The 27,987-nt window shown below is 33.6% G+C and overlaps 1 protein-coding gene across 1 annotated transcript; it reads left to right on the forward strand.

The window, feature by feature from the left end:
* Positions 1 to 1,816: 1,816 nt before the first annotated feature.
* Positions 1,817 to 24,869, forward strand: LOC132111279 (cell division cycle 5-like protein). The gene is made up of 16 exons (XM_059518435.1): positions 1,817 to 2,018; positions 3,215 to 3,318; positions 3,478 to 3,639; positions 4,323 to 4,450; positions 8,955 to 9,054; positions 9,962 to 10,180; positions 10,264 to 10,408; positions 11,696 to 11,884; positions 11,965 to 12,113; positions 13,488 to 13,650; positions 13,784 to 13,948; positions 14,070 to 14,150; positions 15,715 to 15,957; positions 16,912 to 17,109; positions 23,153 to 23,365; positions 24,436 to 24,869. Exons 1-16 carry the CDS (start codon positions 1,974 to 1,976, stop codon positions 24,538 to 24,540), a joined length of 2,409 nt encoding a protein of 802 aa, XP_059374418.1. The 5' UTR covers positions 1,817 to 1,973; the 3' UTR covers positions 24,541 to 24,869.
* Positions 24,870 to 27,987: the final 3,118 nt, after the last annotated feature.

The following is a 27,987-nucleotide window of genomic DNA, read 5'->3' on the forward strand; positions in this document are numbered from 1 at the left end:
TAAATATACAGAGTACACACTCATATATGTAAACAAATATATTTATTTTGGATGCGATTAATTGCGAAATCTTGAAAATGAGAATGCCTTGGCAACTAGCAGACGTCTTTATATACAGATAACATTTTGAGTAAAAAAAAACTCTGGTGTGAAATGAACTTCCTCTTAATGCATAGCTTTAGTTGTAGCTTTAGCTGCCAGTTCTGTTCCTGTTTACATTTCTTAGGAAAATTTGCACTCTTTGCATTTTTACCCAAGGTTTTGAATTCAGTCCAGATCTGCTTTGTACCTGGATAGAAGCCTCTTCAAATTCTGTGGCAGAAATCTCTGCTCCTCACTTGGTCGTGTTGCTCTAAAATCTTCCTGCAGCTTTGCTCATTTTCAACATCAGTGGTCAGAAAAGATGACCTGCTCAGAGGAATTGCTTCATATTTCGCCTAGAGACTCTTGTGTGTCATTTATCACTGCTGATGGCCTCTCCTGGCACAAGAGCACTGCTTTTTAACATTGATAACGTTAAAATATATTGTTCATGGTACAAGCACAAACACACTGACTGCAAATAATGTGGTGTAGCAGGTGCAACTTGATACTGGCTTGTTTAGCATTAGGACCTTGCCTCTTAAAGGGATAGTTCACATAGAAATTAAAATTCTGTCATTAATGACTAACCCTCTTGTCGTTCCAAACCCGTAAGACCTTTGTTCATCTTCAGAACACAAATTAAGATATTTTTGATGAAATCCGAGAGCTTTGTGATCCTGCAACGACAGCAAGGGAACCACTGTAGGACGATCAAGAAACAGAAACGTGGTTAAAAATACTCCATTAGAGGCAAAAACAAGCAACTGACAAATGACCGACCACGAATGCAACAGAATGGAACGTTAATAAAGCAAAATAAGAGAAAGAATAAAGTTTTTAACTGAGAACAAGCATATTGTACAATCAATTCATGTCAAGAAAAAAAAACATTGTACATCAAGGATACAATTACATATTAATATCTAACTTTTAGATATTGTTTCCAAATACATTATCAGTTTTAACGTTTTCAAACAGGCAACAGATGTTTTTCCCCCCAAAGCATCTGACGTTATAAATATAATGATGATCAAACGTAATAATTAAATAAAAATACAAGATTTTTTATCATCATCCAATGAGATGCAACATAACAGCTCACAAAAAAAATATAATCTCAATTTATTTTTGTAAATTATTTTTCAGTTGTCTCCAAAAACAAACAAAGAAATAAATAAATTATAAGACGAGCCTTTAACAGACTTCATTTTTACATTTACGAGAAATGTCAATATTTTAGTAGATGGTAACTTGTTTTGCATTTTAATTCACAAAATGACTTAATTTTAATCCAAGGACAATATACATACTGTAATTCAATTTATTTATTTTTTATAAAATGTATACAGATTTTAAATATAAATGAACATAAATTGTTAAATAAATTAGATGTTTGAAAAAATTTACAATTATACATATATAAGATTATGCTAGATATTTTATTTATTTATTTATGTTATATTACATTTATTTTTATTACATTTACAACACTACTCTAGGGCCAGAGGGATTACAAAAAGCACATTTCAGACAACTCTTTTTACCAATATATGGTGCAACAATAATAAGAAGAAAATAAGTAGAAAAAAAAAAGAAAGGAAAAAAAAGAAGAAGAAACAAATATTTGTTCGGAGCGTTCAGCCTGTCATTCGCCTCTCTGTCGTGTGGGGCGATATTGAGTTCAATTGACCCGACACTAGAACCCGTATGAATCAACAGAGGAAGAGCTTGTTTCCCACAGTTCCGTGCGCTGGCAGCCATTCTTGTTTCCTTATCCGCAGTTTAACGTGCGGCGGCTAAAACGCAGAGTTTATTTATCTTATTTCATCTTAATTTCACGTGTTTGAGATTCCAGAAGAGTTTACGTGTGAAGACTTCAAATCGCCAAAATGCCGCGGATTATGATCAAAGGAGGCGTGTGGCGCAACACTGAGGTTTGTTCAGAAAACTCTCAACATTTCCAGCAGCAGAACTCCTTCAATCTTCAGCGTTTAATAATTTGAAGGCATTAAATACTTCATAATATCATCATTTATCGGAACTGCACAGATATATGCACTGATGTGTTGTATTTGTTTCTGTATTTATGTCGTGATGCGGAATGCGTTAAGAACGCGATGTGTTTATCTTTTGAGCGCGTAACATATCAACCTCATGAACGCGCTTAAAGCGTTTTCCCAAATTTGGATTGTTTTAAGCATGATTACTAATTACAGCAGGTAAATACTCTAGCTCTGTCAAAATTTATCTTGTATGAAAAGTTAAAATATCTGTCATTTCTAGGTTTTTTTTTTTGCAGGACATTTATTTTATTAATTTCATTTATTTCATTATTTTATATATATATATATATATATATATATATATATATATATATATATATATATATATATATATATATATATAATATAAGTTTACCCTCTAACTCTAGCACACACTATTCTGTTTCTATCCTTACTATTTGTCTTTAAAAGAAATGGGGAAAATAGAGCCTCTGACATTAATAACATTCTCTATTTTTTTTATTCTATCTTTTTTATTTTTATCAAAAAAAGTCTCTATGACACTAGCATTCCTTGTTCTTTTTCTACTATATCTACTTATATTTCTTTAGATATATTACACAAAAGAGCAACAATGTGTAACTGCTGTGTGTGTGTGTGTGTATATATATATATATATATATATATATATATATATATATATATATATATATATATATATATAATATTTATTTATTAGTCACAGCACTTATATTGTTGCTCTTTTGCTGGTTTTGGTTTCTTGTGTTGTTCTTTTTTGGATAAAAGTGTCTGCTAAATATAAATTTAATTTTAAATAATAATAAACTTGCTTGGAAATGGCATGCATAAAAATAAATTCTGCTCACAAATATAATTTGCCTTGTTTTTCTCTGACACTTATCTTCTTGATAAACAAGTTCGCTGACTTTTGAGAGAACTCTATAAGGCTGTTTTTATTTTGATGTAAAGTGCTCAAAAACTAAAATGATTTTATTATTTTTAGTTTTGCATTAGAATTTGCAGCTTGGTTAGATTAGTAAAGCCGTCTGCTATTTGAGTCGTAGCCTTGTTGCATAATTCATGTCTTTGATGTGATTCTTTAACAGGATGAGATTCTCAAAGCTGCTGTAATGAAATATGGCAAAAATCAGTGGTCTCGAATCGCATCCCTGCTGCACCGCAAATCAGCCAAACAGTGCAAAGCCAGATGGTGAGTTTAGATCACTCAAGATATGTCAGAAAATGAAAAAAAACATGCATTGAACATTATACATGCCGTGATGCCCAAGTATACAAGTTCTTGGTCTTTTTCTGAATGAAGGCTATTCCAGGTCTAATGTGGTTGTCTCTTATGATGTGTTTCTCACAGGTACGAGTGGCTAGACCCCAGCATCAAGAAAACAGAATGGTCTCGTGAGGAAGAGGAGAAACTTCTTCACTTGGCCAAACTGATGCCCACTCAGTGGAGGACCATCGCCCCTATCATCGGACGAACAGCCGCTCAGTGTCTGGAGCATTACGAGTATCTGCTGTAAGTACAGTTTGATGCAAAATACAGACAACATGCAATAACTTTCACCTCTGAAGGGATTCTGTTTTGTGTGGAAGGCCGTTTTCGCCACTGGATAAAAAAAATAAAAAAAGGTAGTTGCACATTTTTATCCCAGAGTTCTGACTTGCATTTTTTTTTCTTTTCTGAATTGTGACAGACTGGCTATTGTGAATGATTGTTAGGATTGAGAGATAAACAAGCAGTTATAAGGAAATGTGAGACCCCCCCCCCCCCCAGTTCACAGTTCAAAAAAAAAATGGTCAGACTTTAAGAGTTTTTGTTTATATCTCGCAATTCAGAATTGTGCCAAACTTTCTATTGTGCTTTATAAAGTTAAAATTGTGAGATATAAACATGATTGTGAGTTACAAAGTCAGAATTGTAAGAGATAAACTCAGATTTGCAAAATGTAATAAGTCAGAATTGTGAAAATAAAAAGTTGCAATAAACTATTATTTGTTTATTTATTTTTAGTCCTTGGTGGAAATGGGCTTCAATAGCTTTATGAACAATGCAGTGAAAAAAATAAAAATAAATCAATGTTAACTTCTCACAATACAGTCTAATTATAAACGTTTTGGTCATATTTTGCCAGTTTAATGCTTTGCAGTTGCCAAGTGGTGTTTTTGGTCGTATGAAAAACCAGTTTGTTATGATTACAGAGATAAAGCCGCCCAGAGAGAGAATGAAGACGATGTGGGCGATGACCCTCGCAAGCTAAAACCAGGAGAGATTGACCCAAACCCTGAGACCAAACCAGCCAGACCTGACCCCGTGGACATGGATGAAGGTGAGTGCAGGACTAGCACAATTTCTAAATCCCTGGTAGCCTTTGGGCAGGCATTCTTCAGGTTTTGGTAGCCCAAAATTAATTTAACTAGCCAGAATAAAAAAGACATCAGCTGAACAAATCAGCATTATCAGCAAAAACTAATAGCGTATAGGGATGTGACGATTGACTCAACTTACGATGTGATAAAATTTATTATACAGATTAAACGATACAGCTTTATTAAATTTAGTTATATATTTCTTTATTTTTTACTAAATGAGATTTAACACGCATTATAAATGAAAAGGTGTCCTTTTATTATTTATCAGACAAAATGGTGCATATTTCTGTTTCTATTTTGTGTCAAATAATAAAACTAACTTTTTAAAAACCTTTTAAATTTTAAAAGAAATCCCAAATCAAATAGGAAAAAAATACAAATAAAAGTCCTTGCCTATGCTGTATTTAAAATCAGGGGCAACCACTGCAAAGATGCTAAATACATTTAGATTGTATAATTTCAAAATTTGAAGAAAAAACAGAATGGTCTGATTTTAGTTTTGTGATTAATATGCAAATGTCCCTCTCTGACAGCAGGTGGCACTAATGGAACAGCAGGTATTTAACCCTCTCAAGTCGATTAACGCGGATACGCGTTTTGAGTCATTTTCTCCTGATAACCCCGAAAAGAACTTAAATTACACTTTCAGTTTTAATCGTACAGATAAGAGCAATACATCAATCGAATCTGTAAAGGGTCTACTTTTTTTTGGATACAGACATAATAACAACAAAACTTTGTGCACTTATAAAATAAAGATAACAAACAAGGTGCGCTGTCTGCAGCCTTTGTCTGCGCTGATCTTCTTTTACAAACACGTCATTTAAACTAATGGAACAGCAAACAGTTTTGGGGAACACGTCGTGGTTGGGGAAGTCGTGGCCTAATGGTTAGAGAGTCAAACTCCCAATCGAAAGGTTGTGAGTTCGAGTCCCGGGCCGGCAGGAATTGTGGGTGGGGGGAGTGCATGTACAGTTCTCTCTCCACCTTCAATACCACGACTTAGGTGCCCTTGAGCAAGGCATCGAACCCCCAACTGCTCCCCGGGCGCCGCAGCATAAATGGCTGCCCACTGCTCCGGGTGTGTGCTCACAGTGTGTGTGTGTGTGTGTTCACGGCTCTGTGTGTGTGCATTTCGGATGGGTTAAATGCAGAGCACAAATTCTGAGTATGGGTCACCATACTTGGCTGAATGTCACTTCACTATCACTAAATGAACTGTAACTCCGTGAATACTCAACGAAAATACATGAGAGAGATATCTATACAAAGCTTAACATGTCTATTTTTAAACTAAACAAGTGCCGCCGAAAACAGATATTCTGTGATAAAGTAATCCATATGAAAACAACGCGATGTCTGTTTTTCATGTCTCCCTTCATTATATCTAATGTGACCACGCCCCCGCGCCGAACGCTCTATTCAGATTCAAACTGAAGCGCGCAGCTTGAATACGCCTATAACAGAAGAAAAAGCAGCGAGACTGTTCAAGTTTTTTTTATTTTACTGTTTGCTTCGCGATGAGAGGAATAAGACATAATTCACTCCAAAAAGATGTGATGTGGTTGAGGATTTGAGAAATGGATTTCCTCAGAAAAAAAGAATGAAGCACTTTATTCAGCAGAGATCATAAACATGAGTAAGTCTCTTTTTATTTATTTATATACTTTTACTAGTTTTCACATAACGTGTAAACATTTTACTAGTTAGACTTTTCCCAAACTATAATTCCTGACTAAATGTATAATCAAGTGAAACATTATGAAGTTTCAATAACAATATACAACACTATACCCTTCAAAAGCTTGATGTAAATAATATAAATGTAACAAATAGATAACTGTAACAAATGTAAAAACAATGCTTTTCTTTCAATTTATTCCCCCTAAAAACCCAGAAAAACATTCTCAGCTCTTTTCAACATTAATAATAATGATGATAATAATAATGATGATAATAATAACAACAAATGTTTTTTTTTTTTTTTTTGTAGAAAATAAGATTGTTAAAAGGATTTCTGAAGGATTGTGTGACTGGAGTAAGCATGCCAAACAATTTAATTGAAAGTCAGCTTTGATTGTTTCTAATAAACTGTTTAACTGCTCCCCCAAGTGGATATTAAATTATGTTGTGGGATAATTAAATATATTCTTAATAAACTACAAACATAAAATAATATAGATTTATTTTGTTCTCACATTCTCTCTTGTAACTCCTCACTCACAGTGGCACAGATGACTGAAAGGCTCATTATGCAGCTCATTATGCAGCTCATTATGCAGCTCATTATGCGGGCCTTTGTCTTCTCAGGTGTAAATCACAATGATATTCATGGTAGTTGACGCCTACTCGCATATGACTTTTACCAACAAAAAGTGTCTTAGAAAATTTAAATCAATATATTGTTTTCTGTGAGTGAGTAAACAAGATGATTTTTACATAATTTAGAAATAAAAATTCTATGCTACAAGCTCCAGTTCTCAAAAATCCCGGGAACCATTGTTCTTTATGTGTTTTTTTGCCTTATTCAAGCGTTTTAACATTTTTAGTTTTTCACTAACCACGCATAATTTTTTTTTTCTCAAAAACACAATCATGTACATACATGCATTTCACATATTATTACAGCCCAGTTTGTGCTGATTACAGTGAGATTAGTCTTTACCCATTTAGATATTTATAAGAAACTGAAAAAAGCACAAATGTCAGGGCATGACAAAACTTCTCCACGCCCCAAAAATACCCTTAGACTCCAGAGGCTGCTGTCCCTTTAAGACCGAATGCACGGATCTAATATAATAATGCACAGGAGATTCCTTTCACCACTGTATAGGTTCCCTTAAGACATAACCGACTGTGTTTACGAGAATACTTACGGAGACAGTTATTTTGAGTTAATTTTGTGTGTATGTATTCATTCAGAAGCAAGGATACGCAATAGGGCTGCACCGATCACGATCGGCCGATCGTTAATGCGCATCTCGTCAGTAAAGCTGGTTCTCTAATCAGCGGTAAATTCCATCAGGTGCGTGTTTTCACATAGAGCAGATGTTAATTGAGAAGATGTGCAAATAAATGCTGAAAATGAACGTGGATTTGCGCAGCCAGTCAGTTAAAAATGTTCGGAACGAACATTATGCTGCGCTGCGGCCGCGCGACACTGTAAAGGGTCCATCTGAAACAATGTTGCACTTCTAAGCTGCGACTGCGAGGCGTGGTGAGGGTACACACAGCAGTGCTCTGGTGTTACATTATAACACCTGTTTCACACATACTCCGTCTGCAGTGCATATGCGTTGCGTATTTTTTTAACGCACCCATGTTAACGGATTCCAGCGTTCATTCTGCACAAGGTTGCGGTCCGTCAGTGCGTTCAAGGAGCGGTGCGTCTGCAGCAATGCAGCGTGTTAACGTACCGAGTCTATTTTTGCTGTGCTGAAAGCGCAACATGGATTGACACGGAAATGCAGTCATTTCACAATAAATGTATACTAATTAAAGCGGTTTCACACGCAACACATGAGTTTTTGGCTAGGTTTAAAACAAGAAAAAGTGCACTTTTAGATAATAGGGAAAACAATATATATATTCACTTTTATGGAGGCAGAAAAACAAAGTTCATTAAGACCGGTGGGATTGCTTGTGATAAAGATTTAAATGCAAAAGGCACGAGACTGTCTGTCTGTGGTGTTTTAATTAAAAATATTTTAACAAGAAAAGTAGGCTAAATATTGTGTTTAAATGTTTTGCCGCTTGCTTGAGCAGCTTATTATACAAACCTAGAAGTAAAATGCATGAATAATGCGTTGTTTATATTTGAGTTTAAACTAATGTCTATAACTATGTAAGATTGTTACTCTTCTGTGGTAAAAGACTCACAATGCTGATTTTTTTTTTATACATGATATGAAATCAAAACAATGAACAAATGTTGTGTTTGTGGACTAAACAGACACAGATCAGTAGCGGACTGCAAACACATCCTGTGTGAAAACACAATGGGTCTGTGCACTGCAGGTGGAGTATGTGTGAAACAGGTGTTACAGGGAAGATGGGTGCTGCAGAACTAGTAGTAACATGACTCAGAAGAACTTGTGCCAAAAAGAGGAACCATTTTATGCAAGTGCTGTCGGCCTAAAAGCACGTCTTGGAATATCAACCAGCAGAAAATGCATTGTACACCTGTTTATGCATGAAAAAAAGAAAAAGCATCATAAAGCATAATTTAGAAAAAAACCGTGATATTAATTTTTTTGTTCAAACCGCCCAGCACTAGTTTAAACCCCTACAAGTGAGTGAACAACGCATCTCACGGGAAGAATTTTATATCACCATTCAAGGTAGTCCTTTGCTAAAGCGATTTTGCGAGCTCTGTGAGTATGTCTGGAAAACAATCAAATGAACGTTTCAACACTGTGATTGAAAGGATAATGCATGACATCCATAAACGTGTGTGTGCAGATGAGCTGGAGATGCTGTCGGAAGCCAGAGCCCGATTGGCCAACACGCAAGGCAAGAAGGCGAAGCGGAAAGCCAGAGAGAAACAGCTGGAGGAAGCGCGGTGAGATCTCATGTCATTAAAAACAGATTTGGGGTCTTTTAGCAATTGCTGTGTGTCTCTGAATAAATCTGTGTAAGACTGTACTTCTGAAATTATTCACAAGGGACTGAGAAACAGGGTTATTTTAGTATCATCGAAATAGTTTAGTTTTTACGTTTTCCTTTTTTATTTTAAAGTTGTAGTCATAGTTTTTATCATAGAATATCTTATATTCATTTAGTACTGTTAAACTAAATGAAAATTAGAAATGATGCAATTTTGTGTTGTTTTTTTAGCATATATTCATATTTAGCAGTAACTGCATCATCATAACCATTGTTGTTATAGTAAACTAAAACTATAAAGCACTTTTAGGTGAAAATATACTTATTAGACGAGAAAGAATTGCATCTAACCGCAAGTTAAAAATTACTAAAATTACGAAAACTTGCATAAAAAGGAATGAATTCTGTAAAAGAAATATAAACAAAAATAAGAATAAAAGCACAAGAATCACTCTAACTAAAATTAAAATGAAAACTCAGATTTTAAAATGTAAGAGTTAATTCAAAATATGAAGTAATATATTTAAAACCACACTGATTGCAACGCTAACCAAAGGAATTCTGAATAGAAATGTATATATATAAAAAAAAAAAAATTATAAGCACATAAAAACAAAGTTCAAATGAAAACAGAAATATAAAATTGTCACAGTTTAGGTTCATTATAATAACCCTGCTGAATACCAATCCCGCTGGACTTTTTAGCATACATTTTTTTATGTATGATATATATTTAGCAGCTTGCCTTCTAGTTATTGGTGCTGATTTCATGATCTGAAACGGTGTCATTGTTGTTGTCATAATGAGCATTGTATTAGTTCTGGAAGTGCTGAGTTATTAATAGTGTTCGCTGTTTTCTGCAGTCGTCTGGCAGCGCTTCAGAAGCGCAGGGAGCTGCGAGCTGCAGGCATCGCCATCCAGAAGAAGCGCAAGAAGAAGAGAGGTGTGGACTATAATGCTGAGATCCCGTTTGAGAAGAAACCCGCGCAGGGCTTCTACGATACGTCCATGGAGCTGTATGATCCTCTGGAACCAAACTTCAAGCGACTGCGCCAGCAGCATCTGGATGGAGAGCTCAGGAAGTGAGCGGGGTCGTGTCAGACTATTAGTCCAGTGGCCTGGGTGAGTGTGTTTTTGATCACCCTTTTGCTTTTTGTGTATGTAGTGAGAAGGAGGATCATGAACGAAAGAAGGACAGACAGAAGATCAAGAAGAAGAAGGAGTCTGATCTGCCCTCGGCCATCCTGCAGACCAGTGGAGTGTCTGAGTTCACCAAGAAGAGAAGCAAACTGGTGCTTCCTGCACCACAGGTCAGAGTTCACACAAACTGTGCTACTTTAACAGACTTATGTGTGAGTGTGAGCCTGGCCTTAAAACTAAAACACCTTCACATCCGCGAAACATCCTGTTGACTGCATCACAACCAGGGCTGTTCTCGTACACTAAACCATTAAGAAATCACTTCTGTTAATTGAACTAAATCTGATGGATGAAAAACTTAAAGATACTTAAACGGAGAGAGGTTCAAAAATGACTGAAACTGAAATAAATATAAAAATAAATAAAATCTAAATGGAAATGAAAAAGCTAATAAAAAGAACAAAAGCATAAACAATTGCTTAAGTTTAAGATCAAAATAAAATGTAAACCGAAAAGAGAAAATTAAAAGCTAATCCGAAATATTAATAAATACTATAATAGTAGAATAAAACTGATCATGTTAACCAAATAAATTAAATGGAAATAGTTTTATATATATATATATAAACACACATAAAATTAGTAAAACCTTCAAACAAAATTATTAAAGGGTAATTCAAAATATAGATAAATACTGTAATAGTAAATAAATAGTACTAACAAGTTGACAAATAAATTAAATCTAAATAGAAATATAAAACAAAAACTAATAGAAGTGACAATTACATAAAATTAATAAAACTTTAGAATTTACAATAAAAACTGGAAATATAAAATTAAGCTAATACACAATATTAATAAATACTATACTAGTATATAAATAATATTAAAATAACACTTATAGCAACACGTAAACCAAATAAATTTAATCTAAATAGAAATTTATAAAAATGACAAGCGCAGAACATTATTAAAACTTTAACTGCCATTAAGAAACTGAAAAGATAAAATATTAATAAATACTAGTAGATATATTAATAGTACAAATAATAGTAGAATAAAACTGATTGCATGTTAACCAAATAAATTAAATAGAAATATAATTAAATGTAAAACACAAATAAAAATGACTAAAGCACATAAAATCACTAAAACCTTAAATAAAACTAAATGATTTAAAGATCATTCAAAATGTAGATACTGTAATAGTAAATAAATAACACTGAGTGCAACAAGTTAACCAAATTAATCTAAATAGAAATATACAAAAATGACAAGCACATAAAATTAAATCTTTAACTGAAATTCAAAACTGAAAATAAAAAATACAATTAATGATTAATAGTGTGTAAAAGTTACAAAGTGTGTTTTATAATAATTGTTATAATAGTTTAATATTGAAGTCACGATTAGTTTTTATGTTGAATAAACAGCATTTTACCGATTATTTATTCCAGATCTCTGACGCTGAGCTGGAGGAGGTGGTCAAACTGGGTCAGGCCAGTGAAGTGGCCCGTCAGACCGCAGAGGAGTCAGGAATCACCAACTCGGCCTCTAGCGCTCTTCTGTCCGAATACAACGTGACCAATAACGCCATGGCCCTGCGCACGCCCAAAACCCCAGCGGCACAGGACAAGATCCTGCAGGTTCAGTCCAGTTTCACACGCTTCCCAAACCACCGGTTTCATATCCTGAGTCTCACCGCTCGGTTCTTTCACCCCCACAGGAAGCCCAGAACCTGATGGCACTCACAAATGTGGACACGCCTCTTAAGGGAGGGTTGAACACCCCTCTGCATGAGAGCGACTTCTCTGGTGTGACCCCACAGAGACAGGTGGTCCAGACGCCCAACACCGTGTTGTCCACACCCTTCAGGTGCCCAGCAAGCATGAAAACATGCACTTTTACATGAAAAATATTAGCTCACACTTATAGAAACTGAGTTCTGGAAAATAACAGAAAATAGTATAGTGTTAAAAAAAATCAAATGCCATATTAAAACAACGGCTGTGGTTTACAAGAGATTTTGTCTAAATAAAGTGTTGTAAAGATCAATGTAATGCACTTCCTTTAGTAGCTTATTGCTTTAATAAAATATCACCACCAGCAACACAAGGCAACCATGTGCATTTGAAATTAATGTTATGCATTATTTATTCATATAAATTAAATGTATGCATTTAGCAGACGCTTTTATCCAAAGTGACTTACAGTGCATTCAGGCTATCAATTTTTACATATCATGTGTTCCCGGGGAATCGAACCCCCAACCTTGCAGTGCTCTACCAGTTGAGCTACAGGAACACATGTGAATGCATAACCCAATTTTTCACCCAGTAATACAGTTAATTAAATTAAGGCTAGTTATGACTTGTTTATTTTGTTAATCAAAATAATACTTAAATACTACATGAGAATTTTTTTTTTTTACTTTGTACAAAATTACACAAACAGTTTGAAGTACTGAAATTACTAAAACTGAAATAATAAAAATAAATTAAGTAGAAATAGAAATCTTAAAACCCTGAGAAAAATCTTTACCTAAAACTGAAAATATTAATTTAAAAGCTAATTCAAAGAATTGTTTAGTCAGAAGTAATATTAAAATTATATATATATATATATATATATATATATATATATATGTATGTGTGTATATATATATATATGTATATAAAAAATCCAGTTTTAAACACAGTAATAGTCTAATAGTAATTTAGTCTAGTTATAATTGTTGGTTCACTACAGTAAAACTAAATTTTCAATTAATGCTGGTCTTTTGAACATTTTCAAAGGATCCTAAAAGAAAGCATCAGTTTCAACAAAACATTAAGCAATTCTCTGATGATTGTAATAATAGACATTGATAATAATAAGAAGAAATGTTATGCAAATCATCATATTATTCTGATTTCTGAAGCATCACGTGACACAGAAGACACTGAAAATACAGCTTTGTTCACAGAAGTAAATTACATTTTACTATACATTCACATAATGACATTCACATAAAACAGTTATTTTAAATTGTAATATATTTCCTAAATTTTTACTGTATTTTTTTTATCTAATAAATTCAGCTTTGGTGAGCAGAAGAGACCTATTTAAAAACATTACCAATCCTGACCCCAAACGTTTGGGCCAGATATTATGCATAACTACACCTAATACCTCATAATGTAAAAGTATAAGCTAAATTTGAGGTTAATGAGCTGTGTGGATAATGACTTTATGCATATGGTTTCCCAGAACGCCCAGTCACGGAGCCGAGGGCATGACCCCCCACAGTGGGATGACTCCTAAACCCTCGGTGGGGGTGACCCCGGGCAGGACCCCGCTGCGGGACAAGCTCAACATCAACACAGAGGAGGGCGGCATGGACTACAGCGACCCGTCATTTGCCAAACACTTGGTGCGTGACACCCTTAACAACATCAATTTGTCAGAGATTTAAACTCTTGTGCTTTAGTGGATTAAATGCTGTTTTGATGCATTTATTTAAATGTGGTCTTGCATCATAGCTAGATGTTTTCTGTCTGTTCCAGCAAAGGGAGTCCCGCGAGCAGCTCCGACAGGGCTTGATGTCTCTTCCATTGCCCAAAAACGACTTTGAGATCGTGCTTCCCGAAAACGCTGAGAAAGAGCTGGAGGAAGCCGAGGTGGACGAGAGTTTCGTGGAGGATGCGGCCGAGATAGAGCTGCGCAAACAGGTCAGTTAACCGGCGAAGACTTCTAATGCAGCTTTTGGAGATCTGTAAGAAGACAGAAGTTGTTCGGGATCCAGAGGGGGTTTGTTTTTGGTGTTATTTATCTTGTGGGATATTTCTACAGGTCGCCAGAGACGCCGAGAGGGAGAAGGAGCTGCGGCAGAGACACACAGCCGTTCAGAGAGATTTACCAAGACCTTCAGAGGTGAACACACACACACATATACCAGCATTACTTAGTTATCTATCACAATCACCGTGCACCTTAACGGAGTTGTTTTGGTATTATTAATATACTGTTACAGTATTTATCACTATTTTTTTTCTGTTCTGTTTTTGATTTTTTTTATATTTAGTGTGTATTTAGTTTTTATTTCAGTTTTAGTAACTTAAACTGAACTGCGTTGGCATCTAAATGGAAAAAAGTGTTATTGATAAAGTGTACTAAAAAGTGGTTTCGTGTAGAAATAATAATTTCGTTTTTGTTTCATTGCAATTAACAAATATTTTGAAATTTGTTGTTACTGTGACATTTATAATCTGGATTAATATACTGTTTTTGGTATTTTATATATATATATATATATATATATATATATATAGTTTGTTTATTTATTTAATATTTATTTATCTATTTATTTCTTTTTTATCATTTTATTTATTTATTTACCATTTTAATTATAGTTTTAGTTATTTTGTTTTTATTTGTATTTTTGTATAAATTCTATTTTGTTTTAGTTTTTTGGTTTTAGTAACTAATAAAGTTTAGTTTAAAAAAAATTGTTGCCAGTTTATAGTTTAGTTTAGTTTTATTTCAGTTAGCAGTTTTTTTTTTGTAGTTTCAGTTTTTGTTACCAGTAACATTTGCAATATGTAGTTTCAATATATTATTAGAGCATTTATTAATATTCTGAGTTTTTTTTTTTTTTTTTTAATTTTATTTTAGTTTAAGGTTTAGTCATTTTGGTGTGTTTATCGTTTAATTACATTTTGTATACACAATTCTATTTTTTTTTAGTTTTTCTTCATTTTTATTTGTCTTAGTAACTTTCATTTAGTAGCCAAGGAAATATTTCTAATGGTGTTTTTATGTTAGTTTTTTGTTAATAGTTGGAGTTTGTTAAAGATAGCAACACTACCACATATCAACATTTGTGACCCTGAAGCATAAAATCAGTCTTAAGCCCAAAAATACACTGTATGGGGAAAGTTATAGATTTTTCTTTTATGCCCAAAATCATTAGGATATTAAGTAAAGATAATGTTCAATGAAGATATTTAGTAAATTTCCTACTGTAAAAATATCAAAACGTAATTTTTGATTAGTAATATGCATTGCTAAGAACTTCATTTGGACAACATTAAAAGTGATTTTCTCAATATTTCGATTTTTTTTTTGCATCCTCAGATTCCAGATTTTCAAATAGTTGTATCTCTGCTGAATATTGTCCGATCCTAACAAACCAACATCAACTGAAAGATTATTTATTCTGCTTTCAGATGATGTATAAATCAAGATTTTGAAAAATCTTGACTCTAATGACTGGTTTTGTGGTCCAGGGTCATATTTGTAAAATGCTAACTTTTCAGGACCCTACCGTCGTGAAGATTTGCACCGAGTTGTGGAGTGGTTTAAGACTAGCCGTTCTAGACTAGACAAGGAGCTCTTATGGGGTTTTCCCTCATTTAAATACACAAATAAAGAATGAGTGCATGTAAACAGTTTAAAGTGATGTACACTAGAAATGAGCATCCTGAAATGTGTTCAGGTGAACGAGACGATCCTCCGGCCTCACACTGTGGAGCCGCCGCTGACAGACCTGCAGCAGGCCGAAGAAGTCATTAAGAAAGAAATGATCACCATGATCCACTTCGACTGTCTGCATCACCCCTTCAGCGACGCTCAGGCCAAGAAGGGCAAAGGAGTGGGATCCAGCTCCAGCCACGCCGAGCACATCTCTTACCTGGAGAAAAACCCCTACGAAAAGGTCTCGGAGGAAGAGCTCAAAAAGGTGTGCTGCTTTTAATGGTTAGACCCAGGTGGGATAGACACTTTGTTCTTTTTTTAATCAGGGAGCAAAATCTGAGAATGATTAATTATATCATTAAATAATGCGTGGGAACGGGCAGACCCTGTGTGAATCTCTGGAGCTTTTGTTATTCTGCAGGTACAGATTCAGTGTGGCCTGGCTTTTAAAAAATATCCCGTCTCATTTTTTGTGTAATGAAGCAAAATAAAGTACCGGTAATTAAGAAAATGTTTAAGATGCATTGCATCTTTAGAGTCACTGTCATTACTTTTCAGTAGGGTTGTGAAAAACGCTTTTGATTTAAACCAATCCTCTTATTATATATATTTTAATTTAATTAGAATTAAAAACATTTTTTTTCTGTATTGGGAAAATTATATCTTATTCTAATTGGTAATTAAATGTGATGGTAATTTGTAATAAAAAGCAGGACTGCAAAAACTAATCAATAATAAAAAAATTAATGTAAAATCATAGTGTATGACTTTTAAGAGCATTAAATGAAGTAGAGTTAACTTTCTCTTATGCAACTAACCTATAACAAGTAATACAATTGTAACAAAAACATTTTAATAAAATCTAAATATATTGCTATATATATATATATATATATATATATATATATATATATATATATATATATATATATATATATATATATATATATATATATATATATATATATATATATATATATATATATTATAGAAAGGATTTAAGAGCATTAAAATGAATTAGAACTAGCTGTTTATTATACGAAGTGCTTAATTGTCAAAAATGTCACATTGCAAAAGAGTTTTATCTCAGATTATGACCTGGATGTTTCTGTTATAGTCTCCCATAAAGTCTTTATCTGTGTGTGCGCGTGTGCGTGTGCGTGTGCGTGTGCGTGTGTGTGTGTGTGTGTGTGTGTGTGTGTGTGTGTGTGTCTGACAGGCCGGAGAGCTGCTGGCTCAGGAGATGGAGGTGGTGAAGCATGGGATGGGTCACGGGGATCTGTCTATGGAGGCGTATAACCAGGTTTGGGAGGAGTGTTACAGTCAGGTCCTGTACCTGCCCGGACAGAGCCGCTACACTCGAGCCAATCTGGCCAGCAAGAAGGACAGGATCGAGTCAATGGAGAAGAAACTGGAGGTAAGATCAACTTCCTTTGCGTCCAGTAGATGGCATTGTTTGGCTGAAAGAAGCGTATGTTCAGTATTCTACAGTAGAATCACTTAAGTGTCTTTTTGCTTTTAAAATCACTTTATACATGTATGTCAATCTGTGATTGTTTATATATATATATATAAACAAGAAGGTGCTCTTCAATGTATCTCTGTGTGTACATATTTTTTAACTCTTTTTTTTTAAATAATTTTCATTTTATTTTTTTTATTTTTATTATTTAATCGTAGTGCTCTTAAAAGTCATTCAGTGTGTTTTCCCCAACTTTTTCTTTTTTTTATATATTTTGTTTAATTTAGTAAATTAGTAATTTGTTGTATTTAAAAATGTTGTATTTTTTTTATTATTATTATTTTTTTTTTTTAATTATTAAATTATGTTTATTTTTAACAATTTATTTTTGTTTGTTTGGTTTTGGTGGGAACTTTTTTTTATTTCATCTTCAGATATTCAGTAATTTAGGTTTTTGGTAAAGTCACCAAATTATTTTATTTCTTCTAATGTAAGAGTCTGCTAATTCTGATCTGTTCTTGGTTTTTTTAAAATAAATGTTTCCATCTTTTTTCTTTTTTCTCAAACTTTTTTTTTCTCTTTTATAGTGTTATTTTTCTGGGCAGTTCTTCTTATTTTTTTATTTTTGGTGTGTCATATTAACTTCACAATTGAGGGCTTGAGACGAAGAACCATATAAGTCCATATTTTCAAATTGTGAATAATTTTTTTTTTTTAATTTGGACTGAATATTATATTACTTTTTTTTTTTTACTTGAAGATAGACAACAAAAGCTTCCCAATTCTAATGAGAAAATAAAGAAAATATTAAGCATTTCTTTTTCAATTACTTTTATTTTTTGCCAACGTAAATCACAGAACAAAAACGCGGACAATACGGTACGAACAATGAACAATACATAGGCCTACTAATAGTACAGAAAATAAACGTTAGTACAAACAAACCGTACATGCTTACAATAAACAATACATACAAACAATAAACAGTAATAACGGTAAACAATACATATTTACAATACAGACATACATCATCTTCATTCCATGCTGGTTCCATAGGCTAGTTTACCATATACGTCTTTCTTTTTTGGTTCTAAATAAAATAAAATAAATACCTATATATTCCTATTATACAACATAAAATAAGGCATACAAGATAAGCTAAAACTACTTTTATGATTAATTTCACACAATAAACACAATATATCCCACCTTACCCTGCACATGACCTACACATACCAGGCTACTCTTTACATTCTAATGTCCCATAAAGTGCTTGGGCCTCCGCTGGCATGTAGGCGAGCATTTCCTTAAGGTCACGGTGCTTCTCCTCCTTGATGGGCAGAGGGTCCTCGTAAGCACGAGCATACGTGGTGGAAAACAAGGGAGCTGGAGGTGGTTGATTCTTCCTCTGTTTGGTGATCAGCCAGTGCTTCCATCCCTCGAGATAGAACCTCTGTGAGCGATGCCCTCATGCCAGAGGCACATTGTAGGAGGTTTGTCAGTACCCATCTCCTGGATACAGAGGTTGTAGTTGGCCAGCTGCTGTTGATAGTACACGTGGAGTGTGTCAGGTTTGGCGTGAACACTACCCCCTGCATGTCGATACAAATGACATGGCAGTCATCATTGGCTTTGGCCCACTCTGTGTCAGCCTGCAACTGGGTGTACGCTTTTTCGGCTTTCCGGTGGTGAAGATGGCTGCTTCGTGTTTTCTGTGTCTTTACCCCTCTTTCACACTGCAAGCGTGAGCGGCGCGTATTTTTTTCGCCGTCCATGTTAATCAATGAGTGCATTCACACCGGGACCAGGAGCAGCGCGTGAGCGTCAAGCAGGAGTGTCGCGTGAACAGCAGTGCAGCGGGGGTTTCGGCGTCCGATCTATTTTTGCTGTGCTGCTCACGCTCAATTAAAGTGAAAGCACACTTTTGATGGACAATAAATATGATTTAACACAAAACGTGCTCAAAATGCACAGAATAAGCATGTCAAGAGTTTTAACAACAATGCCAGAAAAGAAAATTAAGTATAACAAATATGTATTTACCCATTTAAACTTTTTAATTAATCGTTTTGGGTGAAAGTATGGTGTATTGTTATAAAAACAAATGTTGAAAGAATTATACCCATTGTTTGAAATGGTTATACTGTCTGCCGAACACGCTTTGCAGCCGCTGCTGTGATGCTGTACTTATATACGCTTCCAGTGTGAATACTCGCGAGAGTCTGCTGCTACTGTAGGTGACATAGAGGGAGACAACCCACAGACCAGGATCTTGTCTTCACGACAACAATATCTATACTTCATGTTGAGCATAAATATAAAGCCTACTGATAAAGGACACCGTCAGCAGTATTGACGGCAAAATAGACGATGTTTGACAGTTGTAATATCCCAGTGTGTCACCAGCCTAAGGTTTTCAAAAGGCATCACGCGAGTGTGAACATCACCACAACTAGGAAAAAAACGATTGTAATTCAAACGCAGCTCCCGTCGGCATTTAAACAGACCTTTGCTCTTAATTCCGATCGGTCCAACGCAATAATGAAATCTGAGCAGGTCTAAAATCTGAAACTGCTGATGCTGCACTTTACGCTTTGGAAAAGTTATATTTTTTAAATATGAGCAGGCCTACAAGCTGGGATTGGTAATGCTGCACTGTAATCATAGTTATTTATATTTTTCATTATATTTTATTGTGTGATCGATTGTGTAAACGTGATCGATTGATGTGTGCGTTTTAGCATTGCTAAGAAAATTCCCGCTCCTCCGTGAGAGATACGAGACCGGTGCGTCTCACAGGTGTCGCTCATCAGTAATCACGTTCTCCCGCGGCCCTCAGTCTCGTCCTGCTCACCACAGTAAACACAATGAATGGCAACTGTAGAACACAAAAGCCAAATCCCGGACATTTTGGCCGATCTCGAGATCAGGGAATGTTGTAGGGCAACTGATGCTGACATTGGTGCAGCTTTAAAAACTAACAGGACGAGAGCATGAGGTCTTTCAAGAATTTCTTTTTTTTTTTTTTACCTGTTCTTATGTTTTCCTCTGAAGTCCTCTAATGGAGACCTGACTACCTGCTCTGTTCCCTCAGACTGACTGCATAACTTTTCTTGAATAACCTTTTCAAGGATAAGTAACTTTAAATAAATATGTTATGGACAATGTATCTAATTAAAATCATGCATGTAATAAAAAGTTAACAAACGGAAAAAGCTAGGCTGTATAAAATTGCCTGTAGGCGACTGTTGGTCACACATGCGCAGTATCGTCAGCTCCTCGGTTCATGAATCGGACACGTCTGACAGAAACGGTTCTTGACTCGAGAACGAGTCAATCTTTTGTTTGTAGTATTTATATAATATTACCGTATATATTTTAAAATTAAGTTAATATATTTTCTTCAATCCTTTTAAATTTAATACAGATATTTTAAAATTTAGTATCTATATGTATTGTTTATTATAATATACTGTTTATTTTACTAAAAAATATATATACACTTATAAAATGTCATTCTAAAATTAAATTATAAATTACATTTGTAAAATTGTATATATACACAAGTGTGTATTTAACTTGATGATTATACACATAATTGTATTATTATTATTATTTTTTTTTTTTTTTTTTTTTTTTTTTTTATTAATAAAATCTATATTTTATGTCATGGATATAAAATATTAGATAAAAATTTTTATTAATATAAAGATTAATTTCTCATTAAAATGCAATGATTGCTTTTTTTGTGGTCATATCCTTGGGTTCATCTTAAGATGATCTGACCGACAGTCGTGCGTCTGCTGTTCTGCGTCTGGACGCCCTGCTCTCGCTGATCTCTCATCGTCTCGGCTCTTCTCAGATGTTTTACTCGGAGAAGTGCCCAGTCAGGACGTTCAGCTGGCAGCGGGAATCTTACTGGAAAACACCAGGCGCTCGAATGAAAACAGATCCATTATAATTGCATAATGGTTTGTTACAGGCCAAAGACGTGGCGTGTGTTTCTGAGGCAGTGTTGACATTGGAGGTTTATTGTTTTTGTTTCCATCTCATAACTTTGTAGAATTCACTGCTTTTTTTGCATGTCACACATGATTGCAAAATTGAATGTCTGAAAATAGTTTACATTTGTGATGGTTTCAATATTTCATGGTGCCAGTGTCTGTAGGCAAAACTGAATCCTGGTTTTTCTCAGACAAGAACAAGAGCTGTAATGAACCGTTTAAACTGAGCAAAGATTCAATGTTGCATATTAGTTCTTTATATTTCATTTTTATTAGTTTATTTTATCTTTTACACTTTTTCCTGGAATTCCTTTTTTTTTTTTTTTTAGATATGTAGGGGAGAGCGGGGTCGAAAGTAACGTGGGACGAAAGTAACAAAGTGATTTTCTCCGAGCCTCTTTCTGCATTTGCATTCCCAGCTGTGACAGCATATTCAGCATGCAATCCTTGACGGAGCTGAGAAATATCACGTGATTTCCTCATCGTTTCCCAAAGTTAGGTCCGTAAAACTGTTTTCGAGTACAAAAAGTAAATTATTGAAGCGGTAATTTTTTTTAAATTAGTTGTGTTGTTTTTCTTGTTTCATGTGTTACAGTAATGATCGATCTACAGGTTATTTAGTGCTTTAACACATCCTAAAGTTTGCATTTTCAGATTTTTTTTGTATAAAATTAAATTGAGTTTAAATGTCAGGAGTTCCTGTTGGGACGGAAAGTAACAATTGTTACTTTTGTCCCGCTACAGTGACAAAAAGTATTTATTTTGTTCCAGTGCATGCTATATTGTGACTTTCTGCATCTTGCATCATTTCTTACAAATGTTTGTCATATTATACCAAAAAAACATGTCTGAGAGAGGGTCAGAAAGACAGACAGAGGTCTGGTTTTATCCAAATGTTTTTGAGAGGGCGTTTCTGGACATAGAGGAACATCACTCTCTGGGCAGCTGCTACATCACATTTATATTTAGGTTTTAGCCATAGCTTAGCCTTTACACCTCCACCTATGAATTTGCAGTGTTTCCAGATGTTTTAATGCACATTTTCAATTTATGCATAAAAACAACTGGATGGAAACATAAATAGGCCTACTGTTACATTATGTTTAGAGTTTTTTTTATTATGCTAATGTAATTACATTTTTATATTGTACATTGTTGAAATTTTTTTTTTTTTAATAAAAATACATTGAAATTGACAATAAAAAAAATACAGTCAGGTTTTGATACATCTGATGAGACTTAAATTTAAAATGAAAATATGAAGATGTAATTTAATATTTTTTTTGCAAAGATAAAGGACAAAATATGTTTGCAGTTACATATTAACAAGGTCACAATCAGGTATACTTAAGAAAAATAAGAGTAACAGAAAAGAATCTAGCTTATATTGTTGTTACTTTCGTCCCAACCGATGGGGTCGAAAGTAACAATGTGCAACTTGTGTTCAAAGTGAAATTATACTGAAGTCTTTCTACATTTCTACAAAATACCACCTGGTATTGATAGACCACACTTCTGAGTTACTGGCCACAGCAGAAATATATCTCTGTCTACAACAGAGATATGATGTTTAAAATGATGTTTTTCTGAAAAATGGTACTTTCGCCCCTGCTCTCCCCTACATTTAGAATTTATATATATGTATGTTATTTTATTATTTTATTTACATTTTATTTTACTTTAAATGATTTAATATTATCTTATTTTCAAGTATATAGTAACTGAATATTTTTTTGTTTTGTTTGTTTTTGCTTATTATTTTAAGTTTATATTGTAAAATTACTTTTTCCAGGTGGTACTTTTCATTTTTTACAAATTTAATTAAAAGTAGTAGTAATAATTTTATTTAAATATATTTATTTATAAATTATCTTTGAACTCTTATATATTTAAATTAAGTCTGGCATCAGTGCAAGTCAAACAAACACATGATGTCACTGTGAAATCCTTGTGATTGCATTTGTAACTCTTCCTCTCTCTTCGTGTGATGACAGATCAACAGAGGTCACATGACCACAGAGGCCAAGCGTGCGGCGAAGATGGAGAAGAAGATGAAGATCCTGCTGGGGGGCTATCAGTCGAGGGCCATGGGTCTGCTCAAACAGCTCAGTGAACTCTGGGATCAGGTGGAGCAGGCCAACGTGGAGCTCCACACCTTCCAGGAGCTGAAGAAACAGGAAGACCATGCCATTCCACGCAGACAGGAGGTCAACCGCTTTAACACCAACTCTATCTACTCAGTCCTCACTTCTGCTTTGCTTTGGATAGGTGTCCACTAAACGATTAAATGTAATATTATAAACTGAAATTCAATTCAATTCAAGGGTCAGCATCATCTGGGGTCCTCTGAGGGTCAGCATCATCTCTTCTCAGGTGTTCTGGATCCAGACTGGAGCTTGTGTAAATCCTAGAAACATAGAAACAAATAGAGACATCATTAGCATAGCATAGCATAGTTTAACCCAAGCTAAAGAATATGAATGTGCATTTGATCAGTCACAATTTAAGAGATGCATTATTCGAATGCTTGGTGAAAGAGATGCGTTTTTAATCTACATTTTAAATAGCGAGAGTGTGTCTGAACCCCGAACATTATCAGGAAGGCTATTCCAGAGTTTGGGAGCCGAATGTAAGAAAGCTCTACCTCCTTTAGTGGACTTTATTATCCTAGGAACTACCAGAAATCCAGCGAAATAATATATATTTAAAAAAAAAAACTGGGTTGTAGATGTTTTATTTTGTATATGATTTTTAAAATGTGGCCTTGAGCAAATATGAGCAAATATAAAAGTGTTGAATTACAAAAAAAAATAGTTACTTATTTTATTGTTTTAGTTTTTTGGAGGTTTTATATTGTATATAGTATAGTATTTATTTAAAATGTGCTGCTATTATAAATGTATTTATTTATTTATTTTTTTACACAAGTATTTCACTTGCTACTGTTAATTGTTTATTATTATTATTATTATTTTATTTTTATTTTTTAAACAACCGAGGGCAAATATAAAAGTATTGAATTAAAAAAATATATATTTTCTTATTTTTTTTGTTTAAGTTTTAGTTTTTTGGAGGTTTTATATTGTATATAGTATAATATTTATTTAAAATGTCTTATTATTATTATTAACTTTTTTTGTTACAAGTATTTCACTTTGTTTTGCTACTGTTAATAGTGTGTGTGTGTGTATATAATATATATATATTTTTGGTGCTTGGGGGAATTCTAATACATAGTTGTTCTGGTATATTGTTAATATGAGTTGTTCCTGTGCAGGCCCTGAGAGAGGACGTCCAGAGACAGCAGGACCGAGAGAAAGAGCTGCAGCTGAGGTTCGCAGACCTGCTTCTGGAGAAACAGACGCTCTCGCAGAAGTTCTGAACGGGACGTCTATCCCAAACATCTCAGCTCGTCCTGTAGTGCTGTGCATGTGCTTTACTGTCTGGATCGCTGTGTTTCTGCATCAGCTTCTTAATGTTCACAAGCACCGCCGGGATTTCATTCACACACATTTTTGTTTTTAATGTTTTTCATATTGATCTTATAAGTGTAAGTATCGTCTGTTTTGCAGTATGGATTTTCCCATGTTAAGCCATTTTTAGGTTTGTGTTGAATATACGAGAAGCTCTTTTTCAAGTGTGAATTGGAATTATGACTTGCACTGAAAATGTACATCATTTACAAAATAAATCATCATCAGTTAAACTGAGCGTGGAATGTATGTTTTGTGAATGAATGATGGGAAAGAACGGCACAAACCCTTCATACACAAAATGTATAAAATTAACTCACCCCTATATATATATATATTTAATGTGGTTACAAGTACTATTCTATGAATGCATGTGTTATATATAATTTTTTAAAAATTGTATTATGTTTATTATTATTAATTATTATTGTTTATATATATATATATATATATGTATATATATACAAATTGTATAAATCTAAAAAAAAAAATTTTTTATAATTGTATAAATAGAACTTGTGTGTGTGTAAGATTTTTTCCCTCCTAAAAACCAATAAACAAACCTGGGAGGAAACATATATATATATTTATATATAATATATATATATATATATATCAGACAAGTTTATACTACATTGTGTTACCTGTGCTTCATAAAACCTACTAAAAATATAACTTCAAACTTGATGCAAAAGACAAAGTGTGTGACGAGAAAAGATCCTGACGAATCACATTCACGTTTATGTGTCCAAATATTTTGGTGGGCTTATATTTGATAAATAGGTGCTGATGTTTCAAGATCATTTCAGGTTCTCTTAATAAGTGGCTGTTTTTGCCGAAAAGAACATAAAAGATCTGAAAATGAACTGTGACTGTGTTCTTCTACTCTTGAGGGCCGTGAACTCCGTGCACTTCATGTTCACTTCATGCAAGCCAACGTTTCTTCACTTTAAAAGACCCATTGTTCGACAAGACTGAACAATCTCGAGGAACACTTTGAGTTGTTTTGGACATGAACTGGTCCGAATGAAAGCGTTGTGATTGGAAACAGTTCTGTCTGGAAACGACCCAGTGCTATCAGATGTCTGCGCTTGTCTGAATGCCATTGTGTTCAAACGCTTTTAATAAATGTAGTGCCATGTGGAAAGTTGAGAAACCATTGTTTTTCTGATTCAATGTGATTGTTTTTTTTTTTGTTTTTTTTTTTTACTCAGTTTGCATAATTTCATAAATAAATAAAAAATTATATATATATTAGAAAAAAATAAAAATTATATATATATATATATATTTTATTTTTTTTCCCTAATATATAAAAAAATGTATATGGCTAAATGCAGGTCTAGATCTAAAATAATCAGGATTTGAACCCACGTTACACAAAAAAGCGGACACCACTAGACCGTCTTGTTCCTTAATCATAAAACCATCAAAGGCCGACATTCAAAAACAAGAACAAAACAAGCATCACAAATGGACAAATGAGGCCATGATTGATTTACTCTGAATCGGACATTTCCTTGTCGAGCTGGAAAAGAACTTAATTGAAAGAAGATGAACAAATAGACTCTTTTGTTTAGAAAGCTCTTTTTGAAGATCAAGTCTGGCTCCAAGAGTCCAACATCAAATCCAAAACATCTTCCACCATAATCACATCTTTAGCTATATGAGTCTTCCGAGTCTAAGTTGAGACATGTTGCACATGGCGACATCCGAAAAAAAAACAATGCATTTAGATTTTAATAGCGTATTTTCTACCATAACTGTACTGCTTTTGTTCAGGAAAGAATTGATCATTATCTCTGCAGTATCAGTGTAATTCTTCATGATTTTCGGATCTGTTGGTGTTGTAAGTGTCTCGGTGTGAGTCAGGATGGTTGGTTGGTTCGAGGGCCGTGTTTGGTTTGGATGCTGCTGAATAGCATTGCATGATGCGTAGGAAATTAAAAATGCAGGGTTGTAATTTGCAGGAGAGTGAGATGGATTTAAAGTCTCGTTTTCCTGCTCCACTTCCAAACGTCCAAATATGTCACAGCTGAATGAGCACTGGGATTTTCCTGGGCCGAAGAAACACTGTTCATCATCCAAATATCACAGAAGCCCTGCATCTGATTCATGTGCACTCTTCAGTTACAGTGTGATCAGATCTGACACTCAATTATTGCTTTGCATCTTTCATGTTTTGTTTTTTCATTCATTCATGTTTTATTTTATTTTTTATGATGAGATAAAAAACAAAAAACAATTATGAGATTTTGAGATACAAATTATGTAATTATGAGATAAAAAGTGATAATTATTAGGAAAAAGTCAAAATTATGAGAGTAATTACAGAGTAAAAGAGAGTAAAACAACATTTTTGTGTCACGTATTCATTTTTTGTCAATTGACTGTCAATTTACCTCATGATTATGACTTTGGTATCTCACAATTTCTACTTGAGATGTCATATTTATGATTTTTGTAGAAGGAAATGTACTTCCATAAACAAGCAAACAAATAATCATAATAGCAATATGTATTATATTGCGAATATTGTTTTTTATTATTATTTAATTTAATATTTAATAGTATAACTTTTATGCAATAAGGGAAAAAAAATCATGTTTTGGTGTATTATAAGTATGACATATGTCAAAATTATGTAAAACATAAATAGTTTACAAAAAGTTTTTAAAAGGATTTAAAAGTAAAATATGAGATAGAAATTTACTTCATGATTATGACTTTGGTATCTCACAATTTCTACTTAATATGTCATAATTAAAGTGGAAATGTGCTTCCATAAACAAACAAACAAACAATTTATAATTATGACATAAGTCACAATTATGTAAAATAAAAATAGTAAAAAAAAAGTTGAAAGGTTTTTAAAGTAAAATATGAGATAGAAAAAAAGTTACAATTATGACAATAATTATGATATAAAAAGTCAATATTATGACAAAAAGATAATGAGATAAAACGACATACAACTACTAATAATAGTACTAATAATTATGACATAAAAAGTGATAATTATGACAAAAGCATCATAATAACAATGACAAAATTAAACTAAGCATGTCACCATTTTTACTTTTTATTTCATAATTATGATTTAGAAAATAGACTTCCATAACAAAAATCATCATAAACTAATATTATAAAAATACCAAATTAATATGTATTGTCTTACAGTATGTATTTTATATGTTGTTTGTTAACAGTCATAATTAGTACGTATAAAGGTGAAATTATGACAAAAACAATTATGAGACACAAAGATGTCATTATGAGATAAACAGTCACAATGATAACAAAATAATAATAATAAATAAAATGTCAAAATTATGAGATATAATGCCAAAATTAGA

Source organism: Carassius carassius, chromosome 31 (genome assembly GCF_963082965.1).
Source record: "Carassius carassius chromosome 31, fCarCar2.1, whole genome shotgun sequence".
In the NCBI taxonomy this organism is placed as follows: Eukaryota; Metazoa; Chordata; class Actinopteri; order Cypriniformes; family Cyprinidae; genus Carassius; species Carassius carassius.

Bases quoted from the DNA above. Each gene is read 5' to 3' on its own strand.
- LOC132111279 (XM_059518435.1), top strand. From the start codon at position 1,974: ATGCCGCGGATTATGATCAAAGGAGGCGTGTGGCGCAACACTGAG. The intron at 4,451-8,954 runs GTGAGTGCAGGA...GTGTGTGTGCAG, and splicing joins CCCCGTGGACATGGATGAAG to ATGAGCTGGAGATGCTGTCG. The intron at 13,949-14,069 runs GTCAGTTAACCG...ATATTTCTACAG, and splicing joins AGATAGAGCTGCGCAAACAG to GTCGCCAGAGACGCCGAGAG.